This window comes from Halichoerus grypus, chromosome 15 (assembly GCF_964656455.1).
Source record: "Halichoerus grypus chromosome 15, mHalGry1.hap1.1, whole genome shotgun sequence".
NCBI classification, from domain to species: Eukaryota; Metazoa; Chordata; class Mammalia; order Carnivora; family Phocidae; genus Halichoerus; species Halichoerus grypus.
This window is the reverse complement of record NC_135726.1, coordinates 12,886,950-12,909,985: the sequence shown is the minus strand read 5'-3', so window position 1 is coordinate 12,909,985 and position 23,036 is coordinate 12,886,950. Positions and strand designations below refer to the sequence as shown.

At 62.3% G+C, this 23,036-nt stretch overlaps 1 protein-coding gene across 3 annotated transcripts in view; it reads left to right on the top strand.

The window, feature by feature from the left end:
• VAC14 (VAC14 component of PIKFYVE complex) overlaps positions 1 to 21,979 on the top strand; it is a 100,412-nt gene extending 78,433 nt beyond the window's left edge. For 2 of the 3 annotated variants that reach the window (XM_036088092.2, XM_036088091.2), the window contains exons 15-19: positions 12,038 to 12,212; positions 13,584 to 13,702; positions 14,942 to 15,021; positions 16,742 to 16,892; positions 21,362 to 21,979. In XM_036088092.2, coding sequence (XP_035943985.1) covers positions 12,038 to 12,212; positions 13,584 to 13,702; positions 14,942 to 15,021; positions 16,742 to 16,892; positions 21,362 to 21,524 — 688 coding nt within the window. In that variant the 3' untranslated portion in view covers positions 21,525 to 21,979. The remainder of the gene's footprint in view (positions 1 to 12,037; positions 12,213 to 13,583; positions 13,703 to 14,941; positions 15,022 to 16,741; positions 16,893 to 21,361) is intronic. The other variant, XM_078062994.1, reaches the window with a different exon arrangement.
• Positions 21,980 to 23,036: the final 1,057 nt, after the last annotated feature.

Here is a 23,036-nt window from a genome sequence, read left to right as displayed (position 1 = left end):
CATCTCGAGGACAGCGGTCAGGGCTCCTTTGGGACTGCTAGTAAGATCTCCCCATTTCTACCAGAGAGTGGCATCACTGAGCTTGTGGCAGGAGCTCTGGGGAGGCAGTTTGGGGGCAGTGGTTCTCCGTCCCGACTGTGAAGGCCATTAAGAATACAGATCACCACTTCCTGGAGTGGGCCTGAGCGTGGTCTTGGTGTCCCGTATGGTTTCAGGCGACAGCAGCATATAGCCAGGTTCAGGGGTCTCTTGGTAAGGCACTGTTCCTGGCTTGGAGGGCCTTCCTGGTTCTGAACAGTAATTGCATGACCTTGTGGGTGGGCTAGGACACTGATGGGCCAAGGGGTGGTGGCACCCCACTGGGAGGTGTTAGGGGGGCGGGGCAGGACAGAGAACTGAGGCTGCCACCAGCAAGCAAAATGGCAGCCCCTGGTTGGAGCCATCAGGGCACATTAAATCCCTTAGAGGAAAGTCACCACGGGAACGTGAGATAGAGGCGCATCGCTGTGCTTACCCAGGCCCACGACCACAAGGACAACCAGCCCATTTGATGAAGAGTTTGGGAGGGGGGAGGCATTCTGACCTCAGTGTGGTGACTACGTGACCAGCAGGCTGCTGGGCTCAGGTTGGGGACATGGTTTTGAGGTGAGAGGGGCAGAGTTGCAGGGAGGCCTCGGTGTCTGGGCTCAGTGCCCAGCATGGTAGAAGGGAGATGCTCACCATCTGGAAAAGTTTGTGGTCGTAAAAGCAGCAGTGGGGAGGAATCCCTTGGCCTGGAACAAAGCACTAGTTTGGGAATAATGGGATGAAGCAGTAGAAAATCTGACCAGAGCAACTTGGTAACAGGAAGATATTTGGGACAAGGGGTGTCCCCAGGTCATTCCCAGGTACAAGGGAGCAGCCCTGGGCGGGCTCCTCTGGCTCCTGGCACTTGTCTTACAGGCTTGCCTTAGTTCTCAGAAGGTCACCCCCTAGTTTGAAGGGGAAATGGCAGAGATGTGGGGGGCCCTTTCCCTTTCCTGTCCTAAGACAGATTCTGTGTCTCTACCTGACTACTTCTGCCTGTGGATGTGTCACAAGCCATGGGGTGAAGGGTGTCCTGCGCTGGACATTTGCATCAAGAGGAATTGGAGCTCTCAGATGGAAAGAAGAGCTGCCCTGGGGAGGAGGGGTCTGTCCTGCAGGTGACATGCTGCAAGGGACGGGGTCTGGCAGAATGGGACAGGAACTCCAGGTCAGGGGCTCTGCTCCGCCGTGGGCCTGGCAGGGTGGCCTTGGACTGGTGCTTGGCTTCACTTTGGTCCTCTGTCCCGTGAGCACAGGATCCCTGAGGACCTCCGTGCGCCAGGCTGGAAGTTGGCAGGGGCGTGGATGGGCAGGCACATCCGGGGCCTGACAGCAGTTTGCCAGGCTCTGTGGGTGTTGACATTAGGGCAGTTTGCAGACACTTCATGGGCAGGGAGGCTAAGCATGTCCTTGGGAAGAAATCCTGCTTGGAAGGGTGGGAGCTCAGAGGTCTTCAAAGGGAGAGAAAGTCTCCATCCGTGATTCTCTAGTGGTTAACCCAGGGACCCTGAGACCTGTGAGGCTCAGAGCTGCTGTTTCCCTGGCCGTGTGGGCCTGCATTCAGAGCCCCAGCAATCACGGTATTGAAATCCCTCCTCCCCGCTCAGACCTCAGCCACCAGCTGGCCTGGGCCGCGCACTCAGGAGCCAGGGCTCCTAGCAGAGGTTTCTGGGAAGCTGCTGATGGAGTCACCTGCGCAGAGTCACCCCCACCCACGAGCACCCCAACCAGACCTGAGTTTGGGTTGTGGCTGTAGCGGAGCTGTGGTTGCAGTGCCCGGACTCGGGCTCCCACTCGACCGCTAGGAGAAAAAGCCATGAGAACTAAGCAGCAGCACGGTCAGCACTGTCCCGGCCAGGTGTGGCCCGTGTGGTCGTTGCCTCCCACCCACCGAGGGAGCCCCGGCGTGAGGGTCAGGTGGAAGGAGCTGGTTTGCAGATGAACTTCCCGAGTCACAGGAAGGTTCTGGAGAAACTTGGGCTTCAGTCCATCAGAGGGCCCAGTGATATCTGCAGCCAAGGTACCCCCAAACCATCGGTCTTCCAGAAAGACCGTGTCTGAGCCCCTGAGCCAGCTGGGCCGTGAAACCCACGGGCTGGGTGTGGGGCCCGGCAGCAGCTCGGAGCGTGAGGGCTGGGGTGGGCCACCAGACAGGGCTTGGCAAGGCTCTCGTTTGTGCTTCGCTTTCATTCTCTGCTCAGAGGGGTGGCGGAAATAACACCTGTCCCGTGGTGAAGGGATTCAAGGTATGTGACATGCCTGAGGAAGAGAAAGCACTCACAAACGTGCCATGTGTGGTCATTACGGGGCAGGAACCTCCGTGACAGGGACCCGGCTGTTCTCGGGTGCCGTGTGTCAGTGGTTCTTGGAACTGATTGTCCTGGAGACAACAGGATTTCCTTTGGTGAGCCTTCTCTTTGTTTTCATTTGTTCTAAGTGTTCAGAAGATGAAATGCTGAGGGACCGTGGGCTTCCCTACCAAGGGTTCCAGGCCTGGAGCGGTGGCCTCCAGCTCTTACCACCTCCCCCAACTCCCAATAGCGCCTTTTCATCCAGTGCCAACACAACTCAGCCCAGCCCCCAGGGTCTTCCCTGTGTGACTTGTGGTCACCCCCAGCACGGGGATCCCGCCCCTGTCCTCTGACATGCATCCAGCCATATTTTGGGGTATCTTCACCACGTGGGATAGAAGGTGGAGCCTCTTTTCTGGGACACAAACTTGGACCTTGTCTGTAAGTCAAGGTCCCCTCAGAGGCCTCTCCTGGCAAAGTCCGAAAGCGCTTCAGCCAGAACTAGACTCTTCACGAAAACCCCCCATGCAGTGTTCAAACCCACCTGAGTCCCTTGCAGTTCCTCACGCAAGCCAAGTTCCATAGCGGAAGTAATGCAAGCCGCCTTGCTCCTCCTGGCAGTTCATCCTCTCTTCCATAAGTATCCATCCCTGGGCCAGGCCTAATGGGGTTTCAGACACGTTCTGCCTTGGGAAGCATAGGTTAAGAAAGGAGACACACCCCAAGTGGATGTCGGGAGGTGAAGCTCAGGAGGGTGGGAGACCACGCAGAGCTGGAGGAAGGAGAATGTGGGGAACTAGCGCGGGTGAGGCAGGAGAGGGGTCACAGGCCCTCCCAGGGATCCTGGTTGGGGACAACTGAACAGAGGCCTGAAGGAGGCTGGAGCGGTCCCTACAGATACACAGTGGGCAAGAGGCTTGGCCAGATTGATAAGAGCACAAGGAAAATGGGGCCGAGTCTGTCAGCTGGGCCAGGTGCAGGAGACAGCTTCTGTCCTGAGGAGCAGGCGGAACCCCTCACATGGCAGAGAGGACCACCTGACCACCCTGGCAGTGTATGAGGCGGGGAGTCACCTCTCCTTGCTCTGCGCCGCTCTCATCTTGGTCCCTAGAGACAGCCCCAAACCTGGACAGGGGTTGGCTCGCTCCAAGGCAGCTGAGACCATTTGGTTTTCTTAGCCACTCCCATCCAGATGAGGCCTTCGCTGGAGGTCTCCAGATGAGCCCAGCCCAGGTGTCTGTGGCCCCCGGGAGCCTGGCCATGCTACTCTTTAATAGAGGAACAGAAAGCGAAGTAGATGAAAGACCCTTTTCTTCATCTTCCCCATCATGCTGTGTCCCTCCCTCCATCCCTTTCCCCCAGCTCCCAGCAAGACCCAGAAAAACAAGTCCTTGTGCCTCCTCCCACCCCCTCCACCCCCCCCAAAGAAACTTTTAAAACGTATCAGACACATCGACTGCATTAAACACGATGAATTTTTAAGGCATGAGTTGGCAGGGTTACCATGGCTGCCTCTGCCCTGAGGAGCACACTGCTGAGGAGTGATTGAAATAAATAAAACAGATTTACAGTTTTCATACTTGGGAAGCAGGGAGCTGGAAGGGAAGAGGAGTGTGGGGCGGGGTGGGACGGGGAGAAGTGGGGGCAGTGAAGCTCTGGAGCTTTCTGAACTTCAGATGGGAGGCCACTCCTACCTTCCCGTTCTAATGTTAGTCTGACCTGAAGGCTGCTTTCTCTTTAAACTCCTAAAGGATCCCAGCTGTCGGGCAGGGGCAGAACCAAGGCCAAGGCTGGAGGGCAAGCGGGGGTAGGGGGGGCATCAGCATGCCCTTACTTGGGGATGGGAGCCGGAGGAGAGCCCCAGGAGGGAACCAGCATGAGCGTCTTGCAAATGGCCCAGGGACCTGGGAAGGATCGGCTGACGATGAAGGGGGCAGTTCCTGCCCTTGGCAGCTTTGCTGGTCTTGTCTGCAGAAGGCAAGGGAAGTGGGTCCATGGGAAGAAGTGTTACATCTTCCCCAAAGCCAGTGGGGCTCGGTGGGAATGGTGGCCGTGGCTCTGGGCCCTTGCGTTTTCTATACTTGACATCAGGCTGCACTTGGAGAGTTAAGGTTGTGAGACTCCAGGCATCTGCCAGGACAGCCCATGTCCCCTTGGCCTTAGACCACTGAGGGGATGTGGACCCCAGCCAGTGGCCAAAGTAGAGAAGTGAGGGCCTATACCTCCGTGCGTGGTATTGGCCTGGTCAGTACGCAGGCGCTGGGGATGGCGATGAAGGAAGGAGGCCCAGCTCCAGGGAGAGGGAAGGGCTCTAAGCAGAAGTGACTTGGCCCTGCCTCCAAGGACACCTGCACCAGCGGTGCCTGGAACTTGTTCCTTGCCCCAGTGGGCCTGGCCCTGAGGCCACCTTGCAGAGGGCTGTGGGGGCCACCCCGCCCGGAGCTTTCCTCAAAGGCAGCATCCAGTTCTAGCCTCAGCAAGGGAGCTAGAACAGGCCTGCCTGCCCAGTCGCCCTCCACACCCCAGCCGAACAGTGTTGTCCACCCCTGAGCTGACCATCCCCTCCCCAGGCCACCCACCGGAGAGCCGAGCCGCAAGCCAGGCCCAGTGCGGCTGGAGGCCTGGACCTGCCTGGGCAGGACCCGGGGTGCCAGGGGGCCCTGATGCCAGAGCACGGAAGTGGAGGTGGCGCAGGGCAGCCTGTGCGGGTGGTTTAGGAGCCGCAAGCAGACCTTCCTGTGTGTCTCTGGAAGCTGTTTACTGGGCCCAGCCCAGCAGGAGGTGCTCGATGGAATCAACCATGTGGCCCACCTCCCATGTGGCACTGGCCGGCCCTGGAGGCCTCACCCCCTTGATGGCACAGGAGATGGGGGGGTGCGTTAAAGAGCCGGGGCGCACTCCCTGAAGGCTCATTCTGACTTCTCTTCATCGAGGGGCAGTTGGCCCCGAGGGGCAAGAGCGTTGCAGCAGGAAGGGAGCGTGAATAGCAACTGGGGGAGGCTGGGGGTGGGAGGTGGGTTCTCCAGCTTCTCTCTCAACACTGGCGTCTCCTTCCACCTGAGTGCGCTGTTGTCCAGAGTCTCTCCCCACTGGGCCAGCTATTCCGTGTCCTGTGCTGGTGGCTTTCTCGTCAACGGGGGACAGTCAAGAATGGGAAAGGCCTCCATCTCCCCTTAAACTTCTCTTGAATCCGTCTGGGGCCCTTACCACATCCCTGGCCAGTAGCCTTGGGCCGAGTCACCAGCGGGGTGGGCTGTGCCCCCCAGCACCTGAAAGCCAACAGTGTTGGGCCAGCAGGTGAGGGAGGCGCTCCTGGGCCCTCCAGGCTGAGCGCTCACCCCAGGCACCCCCTCCAGGGGTCAGACACACCATCGGCTTCTGCCTTTCGTCTCTTTAAAAAGCCAGGCTTGTGGAAGGAGAGAGGGTAGGGGAGTGGAGGGCGGCAGCCCCCAGCGAGTGTAGATTAGCTCACTGCACTTCCCCGGCCAGCCCTCCGCTCTGGGCTCAGTGTCAGAACAGTCGGGGCGGGGGTAGGGGGGGCATCAGCATGCCCTTACTTGGGGATGGGAGCCCGAGGAGAGCCCCAGGAGGGAACCAGCATGAGCGTCTTGCAAATGGCCCAGGGACCTGGGAAGGATCGGCTGACGATGAAGGGGGCAGCTTCTGCCCTTGGCAGCTTTGCTGGTCTTGTCTGCAGAAGGCGCAGGGAAGTGGGTCCATGGGAAGAAGTGTCACATCTTCCCCAAAGCCACATGGCAGGGTTCAGATGCCCCCGAGCGCAGCATGGCAGGGAGCCAGAGCGCTTCCTCCCCAAGAAACGTATGTGTCCATGCTGGGGACTCTGCCCTCCGGGGCCATACCCTGGTCTGGGGCCCCTGCTCCTGCAGACGGGCCTGGCCCTGGGAAGGAGCCCACTCTCCAGCTGCCCCCCTCTCCTGGGCCAGCCTTGCCCTTCCCCAGGCCCTGGGGTTCTTCTGTCCTGAAAGGAACTGCTCATCCTCCTCTTTTTACCACTCCACCACCAAAACAGACTTCCTCAATGCTGACCCCTATCCTTCATGCCCTGCCCAGGCCCGGGATGGGGGGGGGGGGGGGGTCGGTGCAGGGCTGGCCGGTTGGAGAGAGGTTTCTGGAGGCAGAAGCAGCCCGCACCTTGCACCCTCAGCGGTGATGGCCTCTTCTTTCCTGCTCTGCACATGGCCCTGATGGGGGAAGGGGGCGCAGAGCCGCTGGGCAGGTCTTATCCTCCAAACCAAGTCTTGGCCTGGCCTGGTTGGTGACCTGTCCAGGTCCCTAGAGTAAGAGCAGCCTGTGGTCCCTTTCCCACTGCCAGGACAGGGTGCAGGACAGTGCCAGGCTCCCTGTCGGCCTAGTAGGGGCCAGCCTGTACCCGTGCCTGTCTCCCCGCCAAGCCTGGGCCACATGCCCTCAGGGCGTGCCTGGCCCGTCTCGAGCCACCTGCAAGGCTAGTTGATACCCTCCTCCTCCTCCCTGCTCTGGCCCACAGATCACCTGAAGCAGGGGCTGTGGGTGGGTGCCAGACCGGGGCTCCGGAGAGCATCTTCCACCGTGGGCCACCACTGAGGCCAGTGGCCATTCAGGGCCGGAGTCTGGTGCATGAGGATGCTTAGCCAGTGTTAGTGGTTGAAGGGACTGTGACACAAAACTCACACCAGCCTGGCAAGGGCGGTGTGGCCATTTCCAGGTGGGCCCTGCTCTAGGGTGCCTTCCCCTGGCCCTGCTGTAGACCTTGGTCTTTTGAAGTTACCCCCAAGGAAGGCACCTCTATGGGGAGGCAGTGTCCTCTCAATCCACTAGGGAAAGTGGGGGTCCCTCTCTTGGGTCAGGCCAGAGGCAGGTTGCTCCCCTGAGAGGGACCAAAGAGAACTATTCCCTCCCCGGCATGAACCCAGACCCAGAAGCAGGGGACCAGCTGTGCAGCCAAGCAGCAGGCGGCTGGAGGAGGGGGAGGCGGAGCCCACCCACGGGGCGCTCCGGCCTCAGGTGAGAGGCCATCGCAGGGCACATGCATGTGGACCCCTGCCCTCCAGCCCTGAGGTGGGCCTGCGGGCTGTGCCCTCCCAGACTCCCTGTAGGTTTCCCTCTGCCTCACCTCTCTGCCTTGTCCCTATTCTCCAAGCCATTGTCTCGTGATGAATAGTACTTTAAAAACACGGGCAAATGTTTAATGCTTGCAAGCTGTGTTCATTATTGATGCTGTGCTTGAGGGCCAGGCAGGCAGCCCAAGCAGGGCCGGGGCTCAGCAGAAGTGATGACGCCGCAGCCCTGCGAGGCAGCCGTCTGCCAGGCCCCCGCTGGGCGCGGACGGGCACCGGGGAGGCAGAGGAGGAGCAGGGACTCAGGTTCTGGAAGTGGACTCTTCTGGGTCTGGATCCTCCCTCCGCCCCTGATCAGCTGTGTGCCTGGCAACGTGGTCCTCTCCATGTGGAGTGATAGCCCCTGCCCCGCATGGCGTGAGGACTCAGCAAAATGCCCCGGGAGGACCCTGGGGCTGGGCCTCTGGAGACTCAAGGCCACCCGTGCAGGCCATTTCATGGGCTCGGGGTTGAAGTGAAAAGTGGGTGCCTCCCCCCCACCCTTACTCAGAAAGAGGAATCATCGTCCTGCTCAGGTACTCAGAGCCTTCCAGGCTGCGGCTCGGCTGACCTACCCAGATTCACCTTGCCCTGCCCCCTAAAATGCCCAGGACCCAGTGAGCCCACAGATGTGAGCTGCTGTCCTTTCCGTCACCCCTTGCCCATCCCGCGAGGGCCCGTGTAACCCCCTCAGCACGGTGCCTGGTGTGTGGTAAGAGCTCCCAGTGAGCTAGCTAATACTTCATTGTTCTTGCCTTCTGGAGGCTTCGTGACCCAGCACTCTGGGAATTGTTTTCCTTCTCGCCAAAGTTCGGGTGACCTTGGGACGGGATGGCAGAGGCTGGATAAGAGGAGACGAGGTGCAGCCCCTGCCTCCGAGGGTGGCCCAGCCGCAGGGGTGGGGGGCAGAACAGCCCCTCCAGCCTCTGCCCAGCAGCCTCCTGGGGTGGGGGGCAGAACAGCCCTTCCAGCCTCTGCCCAGCAGCCTCCTGGGGTGGGGGAGACCGCCCTGCTGAAGCAAACGTCCAGAGCACAGTGGGGCTTGAGGCCAGCTGGAGGGTGTGCGCCCCCCACCGCCACTCCTCTCTGAGGGGCCCTTTCCTGGCTTCTCTCCCTTCCGCTCTTCCAGTGGTTTAATTAGTGGAGCTTGGGGGCGGCTCCTCGGTGCAACTTGTGCCCGTGTCCTGACAGCACGCGTTCAGGGGTCTCCTGAGCTGAGCCGGCCTCCCGCGGCCCCTGGGCAGGGCAGCCGGGCTCTGGATGATGAGGGCGGAAGCGTAACATCTGGGAAGCCGCTCTCTGCGGACAGGCGTGCACAGCAGGCCGGGGCTGCCCGGGATGAGCAAAGGGGGTGTGCCGGATTGCCCAGTGTCTCCACACGGTGACGTTCAGCAGTAGTTAGTGAGCAGCTACCCAGTGCCAGGCCTTCCTCATGAGGGTCACAGGCAGGGCCCTGCCCCTTGCAGCCCCCGTTCTGGAGGGAGAGACAGCGGGGACCCAGTAGACGAGTCTGTCACCCAGATGATCCAGGTGGTGAGAAACGCTCAGAAGGACACAGGACTTTCCTTAGCAAGGGCTGGTGGCAGGAGATGTGCACTGGACAGAGGCGTCCCCAGGGTCCAGGGTTGGAGCTCACACCTCCATGGCCAGAGGGGGCCGGCCGTGTGCGGGTCCCTCGGTAGAGCTTTCCAGGCCAGGGCAGAGGTCAGGAACAGAAGGAAAGCCCAAGGGGCCAGCATGTGGTGAGTGAAGGAGAAATCCTAAGAGCTGAGGTTAGAGAGAAATGACCAGAAGATGCGAGATCCTAGAGACATGGTGAGGAGTTGCGGTTTGTTTAGATCGCGTGGGAAAGCATGGGGGGTGGGGGGGTGGCGTGTTCTGATGAGCACTTTTCAGGGCTTGCGCCAGTGGGCAGTCCACTGGGAGGGTGGATTGTAGGGGTGAGAGAAGCAGCAGGGAGACCAGTGAGGAGACGGCTTGGCATTGACCAGAAGAGATGGCCACCACTTGCCGGGCTGGCGGGTGCACTGGAGGGAGAAGCCAGGGGTTCGAGGACAACTCCTTCCTTGGTTTGGGCGGAGCAGCTGGGTGGCCGGGACAGTGACACTGCTTCCTGAGATGGGAAGGTGGGGAGCCGGAGCGCTGTACCGTGGCCCTGCCGAATTTGCAGTGCCTGTCGGGCAGCCGCCGATCTAGAGATGGCCTTGAAAACATGGCACCAGGCGCGACCGCCAAGAGAGGCAGACGAGAGAGAGAGAGCACGCGTGTGCAGGGCCACCGCAACACGAGAGGAGGAGCGGTCTCTGAGGGAGGGGAAAGCCAGGACGGTGTGCTGTCCCTGGTGGCGAGAGAAGAGCATTTCTAGAACACTCCACCATCCCTGACCTGTGGTGCCATCAGTGTTACTGGGTTCTGAGGGACACCAGGAAGCCTTGGCACCCGCCTGTCCTCACCGGCACCACCCCCTGCGCTTACCCCTCCACACTTCCCCAGCTGTCCTCACGTGAGAGCACTACCCCCGCCCGCTGGCTGCCACAGGGCCGTGTGCCCCGTGGTCCCTGGAGAGGGCTGCCTGGCAGAGCCTCAGCTGTTGGCCTCTGTCATGGAGACGGCAGCAGCTGCAGGCGACGGGCGTTTGTGACCATTTGTCAGAATGCTCCCCTTCCTCCCTGGCCTGCCCTTCTGGAACATTTCTATCCCACGGCCCTGGAGACAGGGCTTATCCAGGGGTGGGAGGCCCAGGAGGGGACAGAAAGTACTGTCTGTGCGCTGCAGAAGGCCAAGCTCCCTCCTATGAGCTGGCTGTCACCCCCACCCACGGCACCACCGGGGTACCCAGGGAGGGTCCCGTTAGCCATGGACTGCACACCCCCCCATGAGTTGTCCCCAGTCGTGGCAGCTCGCCTCTGAGTAGCCCCCATTATGCAGGGGATTATAATCCCCAATTAGGAGGTGAAGAAATTGTGGCCCGGAGACGCTGGGGTCACACAGCTCGTCGGAAGATCCAGGCTCTGGGTGCACACAGGTGAGCCCGGGCGCCACCCAGGCGATGGCAGAGCCCATCCCACACCACCGTCCAGCCCCACCCCCCACCCCAACAGCCTTGTTTCCACTTCTCTGGTGCATTCTTGCCCGAGGCTGCTGGTTCCAGCTGGGCCTGGGCTGGTGACGGCCTGCCCACTGTTTGCACTTCGTGGTTTGGCCTCTCTATTACCAAATGCTCTGGGATTTTTCTGGAGCCAGGGGTGGGGAAGAATCTTCTGCTGTCTGGCCCCAAGGCATGGCTTGGGGAAGCAGGAAACCAGACCCTGATAAATGCAGAGTTTAGTACGAGTTCAGTGACCCGGGATAGCTACGTGTCCAGCATCTTGGCTCCAAATGTGGTTCATGTTGTCCGGCACACTAGACCTTTGTCCCCACAAGCCCATGTCTAAGTCTGTATGCTTCCCAGGAGCAGAGCTGCAGAGTCAGGCAGACAGACGTGCACCCGGATGGGAGACGGGGCAGGTTGGGGAGCTGGATGCGGAGCACCGTCAGTAGTTCAGTGGCCACACCCCGACAGGAAGGCCCCACCTGCCCACTCCTTGGCTTGGCCCTTCTCAGTTTGCAGGAGCCTTGGGATCCCTGGACTCCCGACAGGAAGGCCCACTCGTCCCCTCAAGGTTGGGCCTCCGTGGGCGCCATGGCAAAGGAGGGAGGTCAACAGGCTTCCTCCGAGCCTGTCCTTGAGACCTGCCTCTCACTGTTGACGTCATCTTGGCCCAGGGACCCTGGAAAATCTGCTTTTCTCCATTCTCTGGATTTCCTGTTTTCCTTTTTATAGAATGGAGACTCCTTTCCACAAAGCCTAAGCCTTATTCCTGCAGGACTTCCTAGAGGAGAGATGGTGGCAAGAAGTGGCCCTAACTCATCCCGTGACCTCGGTCGTCACCTTGCCTCACTGCACCAGAGCTTCCTTACGCGAACAGCAGAGATAAAACTCAGGGTTGTCAGAGGGGCGGTCCATCCCACAAGCACCTCCTGAGCCCCTGTGGCCAGCAGGCACCATGCGCTCCAGTGGGCGGGGGGTGGGCCAGGCACGGGCGGCACAGCTGTGAACAACACACACAGGTTCCTGAGCCCAGGGGGGCGGGCAGGGGACAGTACGGCGATGACCAGTGCGTGTGTTATTTGTCACATGAAGACCGTCTCTATCCAAAAAAGTAAAGGCGGGAAGGGGTAGGGAGTACCTCGGCACATGGGGGACGTTGCTGTGGCACGCGGGAGATCGGGGCTTCTGTGGCGACAGTGGTAGGCAGAGGCCCACTGTTTCTTTAGAATTCCACTGTGGGGCCTGGGGCAGGGGAGGGAGGTCGGTCCAGCCTGTGGCACTCCAGAGTTGCTGGGCCAGAGTGAGCAGCGCTGGGAGGCCTGGGGCCAGGCCCGCTGTGAGCAGCACCCCACCATCTCCCGCAGGCCTGAGAGCTGGGGTCCCAGGCCAAACCCAGGAAGGAGCGGATTTCGTCAGGACGCTGCAAGACCAGGGAGAGGCTTCCTAGGTTAAGCCCAGAGGTTTCTGTAACCTCCCCTCCACCTGCTTTCCAGGCAACTCTGCCTCCTGCTGAACGCGGAGAACATCTTCCACTCGATGGCAGACATCCTGCTCCAAGAGGAGGACCTCAAGTTCGCCTCGACCATGGTCCACACCCTCAACACCATCCTGCTCACCTCCACAGAGCTCTTCCAACTGAGGAACCAGCTCAAGGACCTGAAGACTCTGGTACTCCGCGTCCACGGGCTCGGGCCCCGGGTTTGGTCCTGTGCACGCACGCGCGGGCGCACAGCCATGCTAGGCCGCCCCTCGCCCCAGGAGGCTCCCGGGGGGAGACGGGATGGAATCTGAGATCTCCGGGTCCAGTGTGAACTACGGACTCCCCCGGCTGGCTGCTCAGTGCCAACCATGGCAGTGAGTCGGAGCCGCTTTGCTCGGAGCCACCCGCTGCGGAGATCTCTGCCCGCGGAAGGCTCTGGACTCTACTCCAGGGTCCACGTGCCCTCCCTGGGCCGCCGAAGTCCATGCATTTTCCACTTGTTGACACCCCACCCCCCACCCGCACACCGAGCGGATTGGCTTCTGGGTCCAAGTGGCTCACGCCTGCTGGGCCATGCCGCCCTGTGTGAGTCAGGCATCTGGGGTGTAATGTTGCCACACGTCAGGGACTGTTGCTCTCCCTACCCTTCTCCTCGGCCCTGGCCCTTCCCTCGGTCAGTTGAACACATCTGTCTCACAAGGCCAGGGTGTCCTAAGCCAGGGTGTCACAGTGCTGCCTGGCCCAGGCTCTGGATAAGGACCCAGCGGGGCTGGTCAGAGAGAGCAGGGGGCTGCTCACTGTTCTGCCATCCTGCTATGGGGGGACACCGGTCAAGGGCCGAGCTTCCGAGGGCCTCTGGAAGTGCTGGTGGTTTCATTCCCCAATGTGGGCTGTGGTCTCCCCCGCCCAACCCCTCCCCCGCTCAGACCCTGCCTCTGCTCTCTCTCAGGGAGTCTCAAGAACATCCAAGCCTGCTTCAGGGCATCTGGGGCCAGGCAGCTCAGACTGATCCAGGCCACACCTCCGCCTTCTTCCTGTGGTTCTTCCCAGACAGTCGCAGAGGACTTAAGAATTTTCCTCAGGGCAGAGGCTCCCTGGGTGTGGGCTCAGCTCCTGGGCGGGTTCCTGAGCACCAGGTGGGCTGCCGAGGAGGAAGGAGATGTGGCGTCTCAGAATGAGACAGGATGCTGGCTGGGGAGAGCCCAAGCCCTGAGGAAGCCTCCTCCCTGCCCAGAGCCCCGCCTTCCCAGCCCCAAGGGCTCCGGGACCACAGCGTTCTGGAGAGGACGATTAAGGTTGCCGAGGATAGGCTCACGCCTGACCAGGCCCTCACAGCCACCACCACGTGGCTCTGTGGGACTGGGGGTAATGACAGGGTCTGAGGAGCTGTCAGCGTTTCCTTTGTGACGGCTTGTGCCCAGCGGGGCTGCCAAACACAGCCCCGGGTGCTGCGCTGGCCCCCCGGCACCGCGCAAGGGCCCCTGGAGCTCAGGCCCCGTGTGGATCCGCGTGGGAAGGAGTGGGGGCTGTGTCAGCTGCTCACACCCCTTCCCCCTCAGGAGAGCCAGAACCTCTTCTGCTGCCTGTACCGCTCCTGGTGCCACAACCCCGTCACAACGGTGTCCCTGTGCTTCCTCACCCAGAACTACCGGCACGCCTACGACCTCATCCAGAAGTTGTATCCTTCCCGTCCAGCCGCGGAGGGACAGTGGGGCGGGGGGGCGAGTGCTCCCTTTCCACCCAGGTGGTGGGCCCAACTGCCACACTCCCGCGCCATCCCCCTGCTCGGCCTCCAGGCCTCGTGACCTCAGGACCTTGGAGGGCGCCGAGAGGTGTGTATTGGAGAGGTGCTGTTGGCAGCAGACAGGGTCATCTGGATCTCGGGGCAGGGAGCTGCCCTGGCGGAACCTTGTAAGCCAGGGATCGAGGCTGAGGGGTGCTGATGGGGCCATGTAGGTGAGGGCGCCCCAGAGCGGGGGCAGGGAGAGGCCCCGGGAATCGGGAAGGCACATGGACTGCAGTGGGTGGACCTACGTGTGAGGCCTGCGGGCTTGAGCTCTGGTGTTCGCAGCATTGCTGGTGAGGAGCTCAGGGACCTTGTGGGGCCACAGAGCCAGAGGGAGCCCAGGTTGGCAGTGACAGAGGGGAGAAGCAGGCTGGGTGAGAGGCCTGAGCCAGAGACAAGACCCACAGCACGCCTCAGGGCCTGTGAAAGGCATCCAGGGGCTGATTGGTCACAGTCCTTAGAACACTGAAGCAAACCAACTTCCTCTGTGAATGCCTGGCATGTGACCCTGGGTCAAAGAGCTACTTAGGATGCAAAATGGGCCTCCTTTCCTGATGGGACCAGGAGTTGGGGGTAAGGAGAGAGGGGCCCTGAGGTTCCTCTGTGGAGGCTCAGTGTAGCCTTGCCTCGCTCCCTGAGGGTGCCTGCTCTCCTTCCACAACCTAGATTTGCTTTCCTCGGCACACACTTGCCGAAGCCCTGACCTTGGCCCTCCTGACAGGTGTCCACCCAGGCAGGAACCGGGACCTTTCCGGCTCAGCCTCCCCTTGCTCCCTCTCCCTTCCCCCCCCTCCCCAGGCTGCAGGGCTGAGATAAGAGCCTTTCAGAGCCAGGAGGGCGCAGAGGAGAGAGCCCCGGAGCAGAAGCCGAGTGCCCCCGCACGGGGACACCTGTGCCATTTTTCATTTAGAGGGACAGAGAGGCGAAGAGGCAGATAGGCTGATGTCCTCTGTGTACCTTCGTGCCTAGCCAGAGCAGGTTCTGCTTCTGAAGCCAGGGCCCCGGGGGGAAGAACACGTGTTCCCAGCCCCTGGGTCCCAGCTCCCCGGTTGCCCCCACCCCAACAGAGGCCCCCCACAGAGACGGGGTGTCATGGCCCAGTGGTCAGACTTTCCTTGACCACCCACCCAGCGGGGACCTGGAGGTCACGGTGGATTTCCTCACGGAGGTGGACAAACTTGTGCAGCTGATCGAGTGCCCCATCTTCACATGTAAGAGCCCAGCTTCCGGCCACTCTACCCTGCCTCTGGGAGGGGGCGGGGAGCACACACACACACACACACACCCCGGGGGTGTTTCCTAGAACGTCAAGAACAGAAGGCTGGGAATGACAGGGCTGAGGGGTCCAGTCCAGTGGGACTGGGATGGGTGGCATCAGGACGGACGCCCAAAGGTGGGTCTCGTGGACACAGGCCGGTGGGTGGCAAACCCCGCCCCCCCCGAAGGTGAATAACATCCCTGCCAGGGGGACCAGAGCAACCGGCCCAGAGCTGTTTCCAGCCCCCCTGCAAGCCCGGGCTCTCAGAAGCTGTGGGGCCCCGTGGGCCCACCTGCCGGGGCTTCTCTGTGCCTGGAGCCACGGCGTCCTGTCTCTGCAAGGCAGAGCTGGCGTGTGCTGGGAGCGGCTGGGCAGGAGCTGCTGGATCGTGACATCCAGGCTGAACGTGCAGAAGTGGCCGCGGGCTGGGGCGAGCACAGCTCTTGGCACCTCCGCACCTACAGTGCTCGCTCTCCAGAGCAGGCAGCCCGCTGAATAAAACCCCGGCGCTTACAGTAAGGTCGGGAAGCAGGGAGGCAGCCCTGCCGGTGGCCTCCTTCCTGCCCAGCTGGTCGGCCTGGCCCCCTGCTCTCTGGCAGCGCCTCTGACCCGTCCAAGCCTCTGCACGCAGCCCGGCTCCACGGTGCTAGAGGCCCAGGAGGGAGACCCTGTTTCCAGCACAGTGCATCGAAGCCTGTCCCCCGTGGTCCCCTGGCCTGACATCTCACTTCCCCGAGGGCCTCCTGGGGCAGCCAGGCACACCCTCTCCTGAGGTCAGACCCAGCCTGAGCCTGGAGAAGCCACAGGCGCCCACTGACCAGGCCCAGGGCTTTGTGGGGGTGACCGCAGCAGATTCACCCCGGTCCTGCTCAGCACCCATCCCACTCCTGGCTTGCCTGGCCCCCCCTTGGGGCCCAGAGTGGGGACTGGACTGGAACAGGCCCACGCTCCTGCTGGAGTGGCCAGGCCCAGGGAGGATTGCGCAGGTCTCCGCTGGTGGCTCCTGCCCCCTGGGGCAAGAAGAGGGTTTGGGGGGCAGGGGGGTGCCCGGCTGCTGTGGCTCCAGCTTCAGCCCAGACCCCCGCACGGCTGCTGCTGCTGGGGTCACGTGGCATCTCCGGAAGTTTGTGGCACGTTCTCCACAAGAAGGCCAGAGCCAGTGACTCTCCCAGAGGGGCTCGGAGGAGGGAAGCGTGGGCCTGTTGAATTGGGACAGGTGCTGGGCAGGCCCAGGGGCGCCTCTCCCACCCAGGGGGCTGCTGACACGGCTGGGTATCTCAGGTGGCTTTCCGAAAGCCCCTGCCGACGCTCCTGAGCTTGGCGTGTGTGCAGCCCCGCACACAAGCGCTTTTCCATCCCGCGCTCCCTGAAAGCTGGCCTGAGCTGGTCTCTCCCGCCCGCTCACCCTGTTTCTGGCCGTCTCGTGCTGGCACGTGCCGAGCAGCCCGGGGGGGTCTGTTATGCTCCAGGCCCCGGGGCCCCCTCCTTAGCAGGCTGCGGTGAGCCTAGGGGCTCGGGGCCCGGCAGCAGCCTGGCGCGGGTCAGGCCGAGGGCCCTCTCAGGACAGACGGGCAGCAGGAAAGAGGCCTGACGTCGCAGGGACAGCTGAGGCGCCGCTGGCGGTTGGGGGGGGGAATGCTGACCCCTGCCCTCTGGCCTCCGCCCTGCCGCAGATCTGCGCCTGCAGCTCCTGGACGTGAGGAACAACCCGTACCTGATCAAGGCCCTCTACGGCCTGCTCATGCTGCTGCCGCAGTGCAGCGCCTTCCAGCTGCTCTCGCACCGGCTGCAGTGCGTGCCCAAGCCCGAGCTGCTCCAGGCCGGGTGAGTGCCTCCGGGGGGCGGGGGTGCCCCGAGGAGTCTCCCTCGCCTCGGAATCACGTCCCTCTGGCACTGCGGACACGGGCCGCCCCACCACCACTGGCCCTCGGGCCTCGCAGCACACCGGGTCGGGGGCTTCTGGGAGTGTTTACAAGGTGGCGGGGCCTAGCGATGGCTTCCGCAAGCAGTCGGGGTTGAGTTAATCAAAAGTAAGAGGGCATTGCCGCAGTCACCCAGACGGATGCCCCTGGAGAGAAACCGCGGGCAGAGGTGGAGGAGGAGTCACGTCCTAGGTCAGAGACGGCGCCCAGTCCCGCGCAGATAGGCGTGAGAGCCAGGCCTCAGGTGGCCCTCCCCTCCGTCTATGGCAGAGGTTCCAACCTGGGCCTCAGAGGGACCCCAGGCTCACTGGGACCTTCCCGAGCCCGTCCCGGGTCGGGCGAGAGGCAGGGTGCATCCGTGGCTACCCTGCTTGAGTCCTGCCCGTGGGAAGAGCAGGTCCCGGGCACACCTCCACCACGAGTCCCAGCATGGCAGCCCAGGCAGGAGGGCTGCAGCCCCGGGGCGGGGTGGGGGGGGAGGGGGGTCCAGCCAGGCTCCCACCCCAAACCCACTGCTGGCCCGGCCCCCAGAGCCTGTTGGGCTGTGTCTATATTTGGTAACCCTTGGAGGCTTTGCCTCATCCACAGGCATTTGGCATCCGAGATGGAAAATTTCACTTGTCAGGTCGCCATGGAAACAAGCAGAGCCACTGAGAAGATTTACGCTGAATGGAGCGCACCCAGCTTGCATCAGATGCCCTGTGTGTCTAGAATTCCCTCCCAGGCTGTTGGAGCCACTTGGCAGGCCTGGCACCTCACTCCCGCGAAGGGCCTCGGGCTTGGGCCCTTGGGACTGATGCAGGCAGCCTTGAAATGGGCCTGCCTGACACTCAAGGCCCCGGACCCAAGCCCCTGTGCCCTCCATAGCACTGGGTTTAGGCTCCCACCACCCTTCCCATCCGGCTTGGCCTCTCCAGAGGCTGGGTGGGGGCCACCTGACAGGCTGTCTACCCTAGGCCGGCTGGAGGGGCTGGAGTCCCCAGCAGGTGTGGCCCCCAGGCCAAGGCCCGGCTCCTGCCTACTCCACCCCTTTTCCCAGACAGCAGTGCTCTCGGCGGCAGAGCTAGGCACTGTCCCAGCTGCTCATAGTGATGCCCAGGTAGTCCCCAGGGGAGCAGGGAGTTGGGTTCGCCCTTGGATTCGCTTAGCCAGAATACCTCCAGCTTCTGGGACTCAGAGGCCCTGAAGCCACACCATAGCCTCCCTGGCCTGGCCTCTGCACCAGCCTTGCCAATGTCCAGTGGGTGTTAGGGTCACCCTGGCAGGCAATTAGGAGGAAAGGTGCAGCTGGAGAAGTGAGGAGGAGGAGGCAGGAAGGGCTGCTTCCCTGTGACCTTTGGTTCTGGCCCCCACCCCCACCCCCAACCAGCCTGCCTTCTTGAAGGAGGCCTCTGGGCCAGGCCACAGACCCTGCACTGCTAAGGGCCATCCCCCTGCCAGAGCTCTGCCCAAGACGTCTTCTTGGCAGGGTGGGGGGCGTGGATGTAAAGCTCCTGCAGGCTCCAGGCCCAGGTACAAGTTTGTAGAGGGAAGTTGAGGAAAAAGGGTTCTCCCTGAGCTTCCTATGGTCAGAGTCAAGGGAGTCTTGGGCCAAGGGGTTGAGACCTCTGAGTTCTCAGGTCAGTGAGCAGGTCACAGGCCTGGACTCGGATCTGGTCCAAGCTCAGCTAAGGATTTGCTCTGTGACCTCAGATCCCTCTCGGCTCTTGATTTCTTCATTAGTAAATGAGCCTTTGGGCTAAATGGATGCTTGAGGCTCTCCCCAGCCTTCAAGGCCCCGGGTGCCCAGCTTTGCAGGGACTCAGGAAGAGCCGTCACAGATAGGGGCAGGGAGACATTGGGTGGGGATCGGGCCCCAGGAACAGCTGGGGGAGGGGTCAGATTGCAGGCTTGGGCACAGAGGGACAGCTCACGCCCTGGAGAGGGAGATGGGGACAGTCTCAGCCCTGGGAGGGGCAGGCAGCTGGAAGACAGCTTTGGGTTGCCTGCCTGACAGGCCTGCAAGCCAGGAACAGCTGGGGGGGGGGGGGTCTGCACCCCTCACGCATCCCTCATTCCATGTGCTTCAGGCGCCAGCAGGCCTAGGAGACCCTGGCCCCGCTCAGACTTCCAGGCCACTCCCCAGAGACCATCTCTGTGAGGCAGGAGGGATCCTCTGAAGCAAAAGCTGGTGACAGGTGCACGGGTGGGGCGGCAGCAGAGAGGGCCGGCTTCGGGTTCTGGAATCCCATCTCTGCTGCTGGTGGGGTGTCCCCCAGCCACGGACTGCCTGCGGGTGTCGTAAACAGAACATGAAGGGCTGGAGCAGCAAGAGGAGCCCCGGCCTGCATGCTCGGGGGCGGGGCACGCTCCTCCCCACTCGAAAGACCTCAGGCCAGGAGGGGTCCAGGGGAGGCCGAGCCACTGAAGGCCCCAGAGAGTGCAAGGTGTGGCCACTCCTCCCCGCCCCCACACACTCCCTGGGCCACATCCGTGCAGATCGCCCGGGCTTGCTGCCGCTGCTGGCGTCTCCACGGACACCCCTCGTCTCGGTGCTACTCGGGACCTAATGCCTGGCCTGCCATTAGTGTCCAGGGCCGCAGCGTACAGACTCATGCACGCCCAGCGACGTACTGCAGTGTCCTGTCTGGGCGCGCGTTTCTGGGCCCACAGGTCTCTCCCGCATCTCGGCCTGCTGCCCCGGGGCAGCACCTGGCCGCTCCCTGGCTAGAGCTCTAAGCTGCAGGGTGTCCCTCGGCGTCCCCAGAAGCCCAGGTTACTCTCTCGGGGCGGTGACACCTGGACCACAGAGCTACTGTGACAGGGAGGCCCCTGCCCCGTTCCCAGGGGAGCTAAATACCGCAGTCGGAGTTCAGAATGCTGCACCCAGTCTGGTCCCCCTAGAGCCGGCCCCACCTGGCTCCTGGCCCAGGAAAGCAACGGCCAAGCCACCGTGCAAGGTGCCTTCTGGTGGTGCATCTTCAGCAGGAAGGGAACACACTGAGTAGGGGTGCAGGGGGCCGCCTCCGAGCTCCAGCTCCATCCTGACCACTGGAAGGGTTCCCACCGCCCCTGGTCCTGCCCCAGCAGCCAGGTGAATGGTCAGAGATGCCTCTCAGGGGCCAAGCTCATTGGTGAGGGTTTCTGTCGCTTCCCGCAAAGTGGACTGAGCCGCGGATGTACGACAGGCCTCGAGCTGCTGGGCCCTGGCTGGTCTCGCCTCAGAGGGACAGAGTTGTAGCCACCGTGGCTGCCCCTCAGGCTGGGGCTGGGCACAGGCTAAGCTCTGGCGTGTTGAATCTGAAGGAATCCTCACAACCACCCCATGGGGCGGCTCCTGTGGCGGTCCTTCTTTACAGATAAAGAAACTGAGCCACGGGGCCAAGCTCAAATGGCTGGGAAGTGGTCGTATTACAGTTGGATCCACGCTTGTCTAGCTCCTGTGCTCAGCTGTTGTGCCCCAATATTGGGGTCTCTCCATGAACTCAGGGGGTCCAAGGATTCTCATGAACAGCCCACGGCCTTCATGGGACCCCCTTACCAGGGTCACGAGACCTCAGGGGCTAGAAGCAAATACTTCTCCAGCCCACGCAGATCTGTTTCCTAAGCCAGTGAGGTTCAACTGAGAGAGGAGCAGACTTCCATGAGATTCTCTGGAGGGGTGGTTAGAAACAGGGCAGGGCCCCAGGGGATCTAGTCCCTGGGGCAAGCTGAGCCGGGCTACTACCCTGCACAACTCCGGAGCATCGGGCACAACCTGCGCAGCCGTACAGAGCAGCTGGGGAGTGGGAACAACAGGAATTAAAGGAGCCGTCAGCATGCCCGGTGGTGAAACCAGCTCTCCTTCCCCAGGGGCAGGGAATGACCCCACCTGGACCCCAACACTCAAAATTCAATGTCCTGACAAGCTGAAGGCCCAGGAGAGACTCTTCAGCAGTAGACAATCCCTGTTTGCAGTCCTGCCCCAGAGAAAGGGCCAGGCTGCCGCCTCCCCCTTCTCCCTGGACCCTGTTCCAGGCCCCAGCTGGCTTCCTGGCTGGCTGCTAGCCCTGGCTTTCACCCCAAAGGGAGCCAGTCGTAAACAGGAAATGCTTCCCGATGCGATGCCTGCTGTGGGCCCCATCGCCAGCCCACAGACTGAAGACCATGTCCAAGCAGCAGTGTTGACTGGTCCCAGCCACTGAGGGGGAGGGGATGTTCTCGGGGCTCCCCTACTTTGGGGCTGACCATTGGGCCAGGGGTACCGGGCCTGAGGCACACAGACTCCCCAAGGTTGAGCTCCGTGAGCCTGTGGGCCTGCCCTGACCCCCTGCCCTCCTATGCCTGGTGCCGCCTGCCCCCCAGCTCCCTCCCGTGTGTGCTGAGACTGATGCTGAGCCCTTCCTTCCCCAGAGACAGTCCGCCGGCAGCCCCTAAGTCACAGAAAGCAGATTCCCCCAGCATCGACTACGCAGAGCTGCTGCAGCACTTCGAGAAGGTCCAGAAGAAGCACCTGGAAGTGAGGCACCAGCGGAGCGGGCGTGGGGATCACCTGGACCGGAGGGTTGTCCTCTGACAGGCCTGGCATGGAGAAGGGCCCAAGGAGTGGCCCCATGGAGCGTTCAGGGTCTTCAGGCCCCCTCCCTGAGGAGGTCAAAGACCTGCCTTGAGGGCAGGGGCTGGGCCTGGCCACCAGCGCGGGGTGGGGGCACAGAGGCTGTCCACCCAAGCTCCTCTCATAGCCCAGCCCCCCCCCCCCAGGCCCCCAGTGCTGTCAGCTGCACCCTGGCCTTCAGACAGAGCTGGCTTCCCACCAGGGTGGGGCCGAAGCCCCAGACACCACCCACTCTCTGGAACCGGTCTCTTTCTGATACCCTCTTGTCGAAGAGCTTGTGCTCTCGGGCCCACCAGAGCTCCACTCTGTGCTGACACGCGTACATAGGAGTACGTGTACCTGTCTGCAGACGGGCCAGCACGGAAGTCCGTGTGAATGACACGCCCCCTGCCCCAATAAAGAAATGACGGAAAACCCTCCGCCGCACCTGCTTGCTCCTTCCCACTGGCACCTGCTCTCTGCCTGCCTGATGCCCACAGCTGCTCCGGGACCCTGCGGCCCCAGGGAGGGCTGGCTGCCCCTGGAGAGGCTGGTCCCTGCACAGTCCCCTGAAGGGTGTGTTCTGGGTCCCAGCTCTCACCGCTAGGACCCACCCCTTCCTGGAGACCGCCAAGCACTGGCCTGGCCTGAAACCCTGAACCCTACCTTCCCAGGCACGTAATCTGACTTTTCCACCCCGATATCCCCAGGGTAATGGGCCATATTCCCATTGAACAGATGAACCAAACCTTGAGTTTCTGAATGAAAGGGCACTCACTGCAGGCTGCACGCAGCTGGAAATGGAAGGGAAGGCCCAGACCAGCGCAGGGACAGAGGAGGTGTCCTAGGTGCCCGCCTTGATTTGGCTAAATAAGCCTCATTAACACACCGGTAGGCCAGAGTCCACCTGACTCCAGGCTTTGGGAAGCCTCTGACTGGCCTAATGAGCTCCCAGGTGGTTCTCATGATGGCCCCGGGAGTGGGGGAGAATGAGTTCGTGTGAGCGTTTCCCCAGGGCCCCGCATCGCTCGGGGAGGGTGGGTTTCCCTCCCTGGAGTCTCCAGGACGACAGGCTGTGCACGCCGGTCGTCCACGTGAACACGCGTGCGTCCCCACACACGTGTAGCCAGGCGTCGGGGACTGCGGACGGCAGCCCACCTTTGCTCAGCTGGTCTGATGCCGGCCCCCACTGCCGAGTAAGCAGGTGGCCCGACCGGGTCACGACACCCCAAAAGAGCCCGGCCCCCCACTCCCAATGCGAGTGACTTAGGCACCAATTGGAAAAGCAACCAAAGAGCTTCTGGAGGGCCGTCCAGACTTGTCCTTGCCTGGGATGGAACGTCCCAAGGTGGGCGACACCCCGCGCGCCCGCTGTATGTCGTGTATCGCGCCCGCGGGACGCCCCCGGAGGAGCCCAGCCCGCCGCCCGTCCGCTAAAAGCGCGGGAAGACCCCGGCCCGAGACCACAGGCTGGAAGGGGTGCCGAGCCCCTTC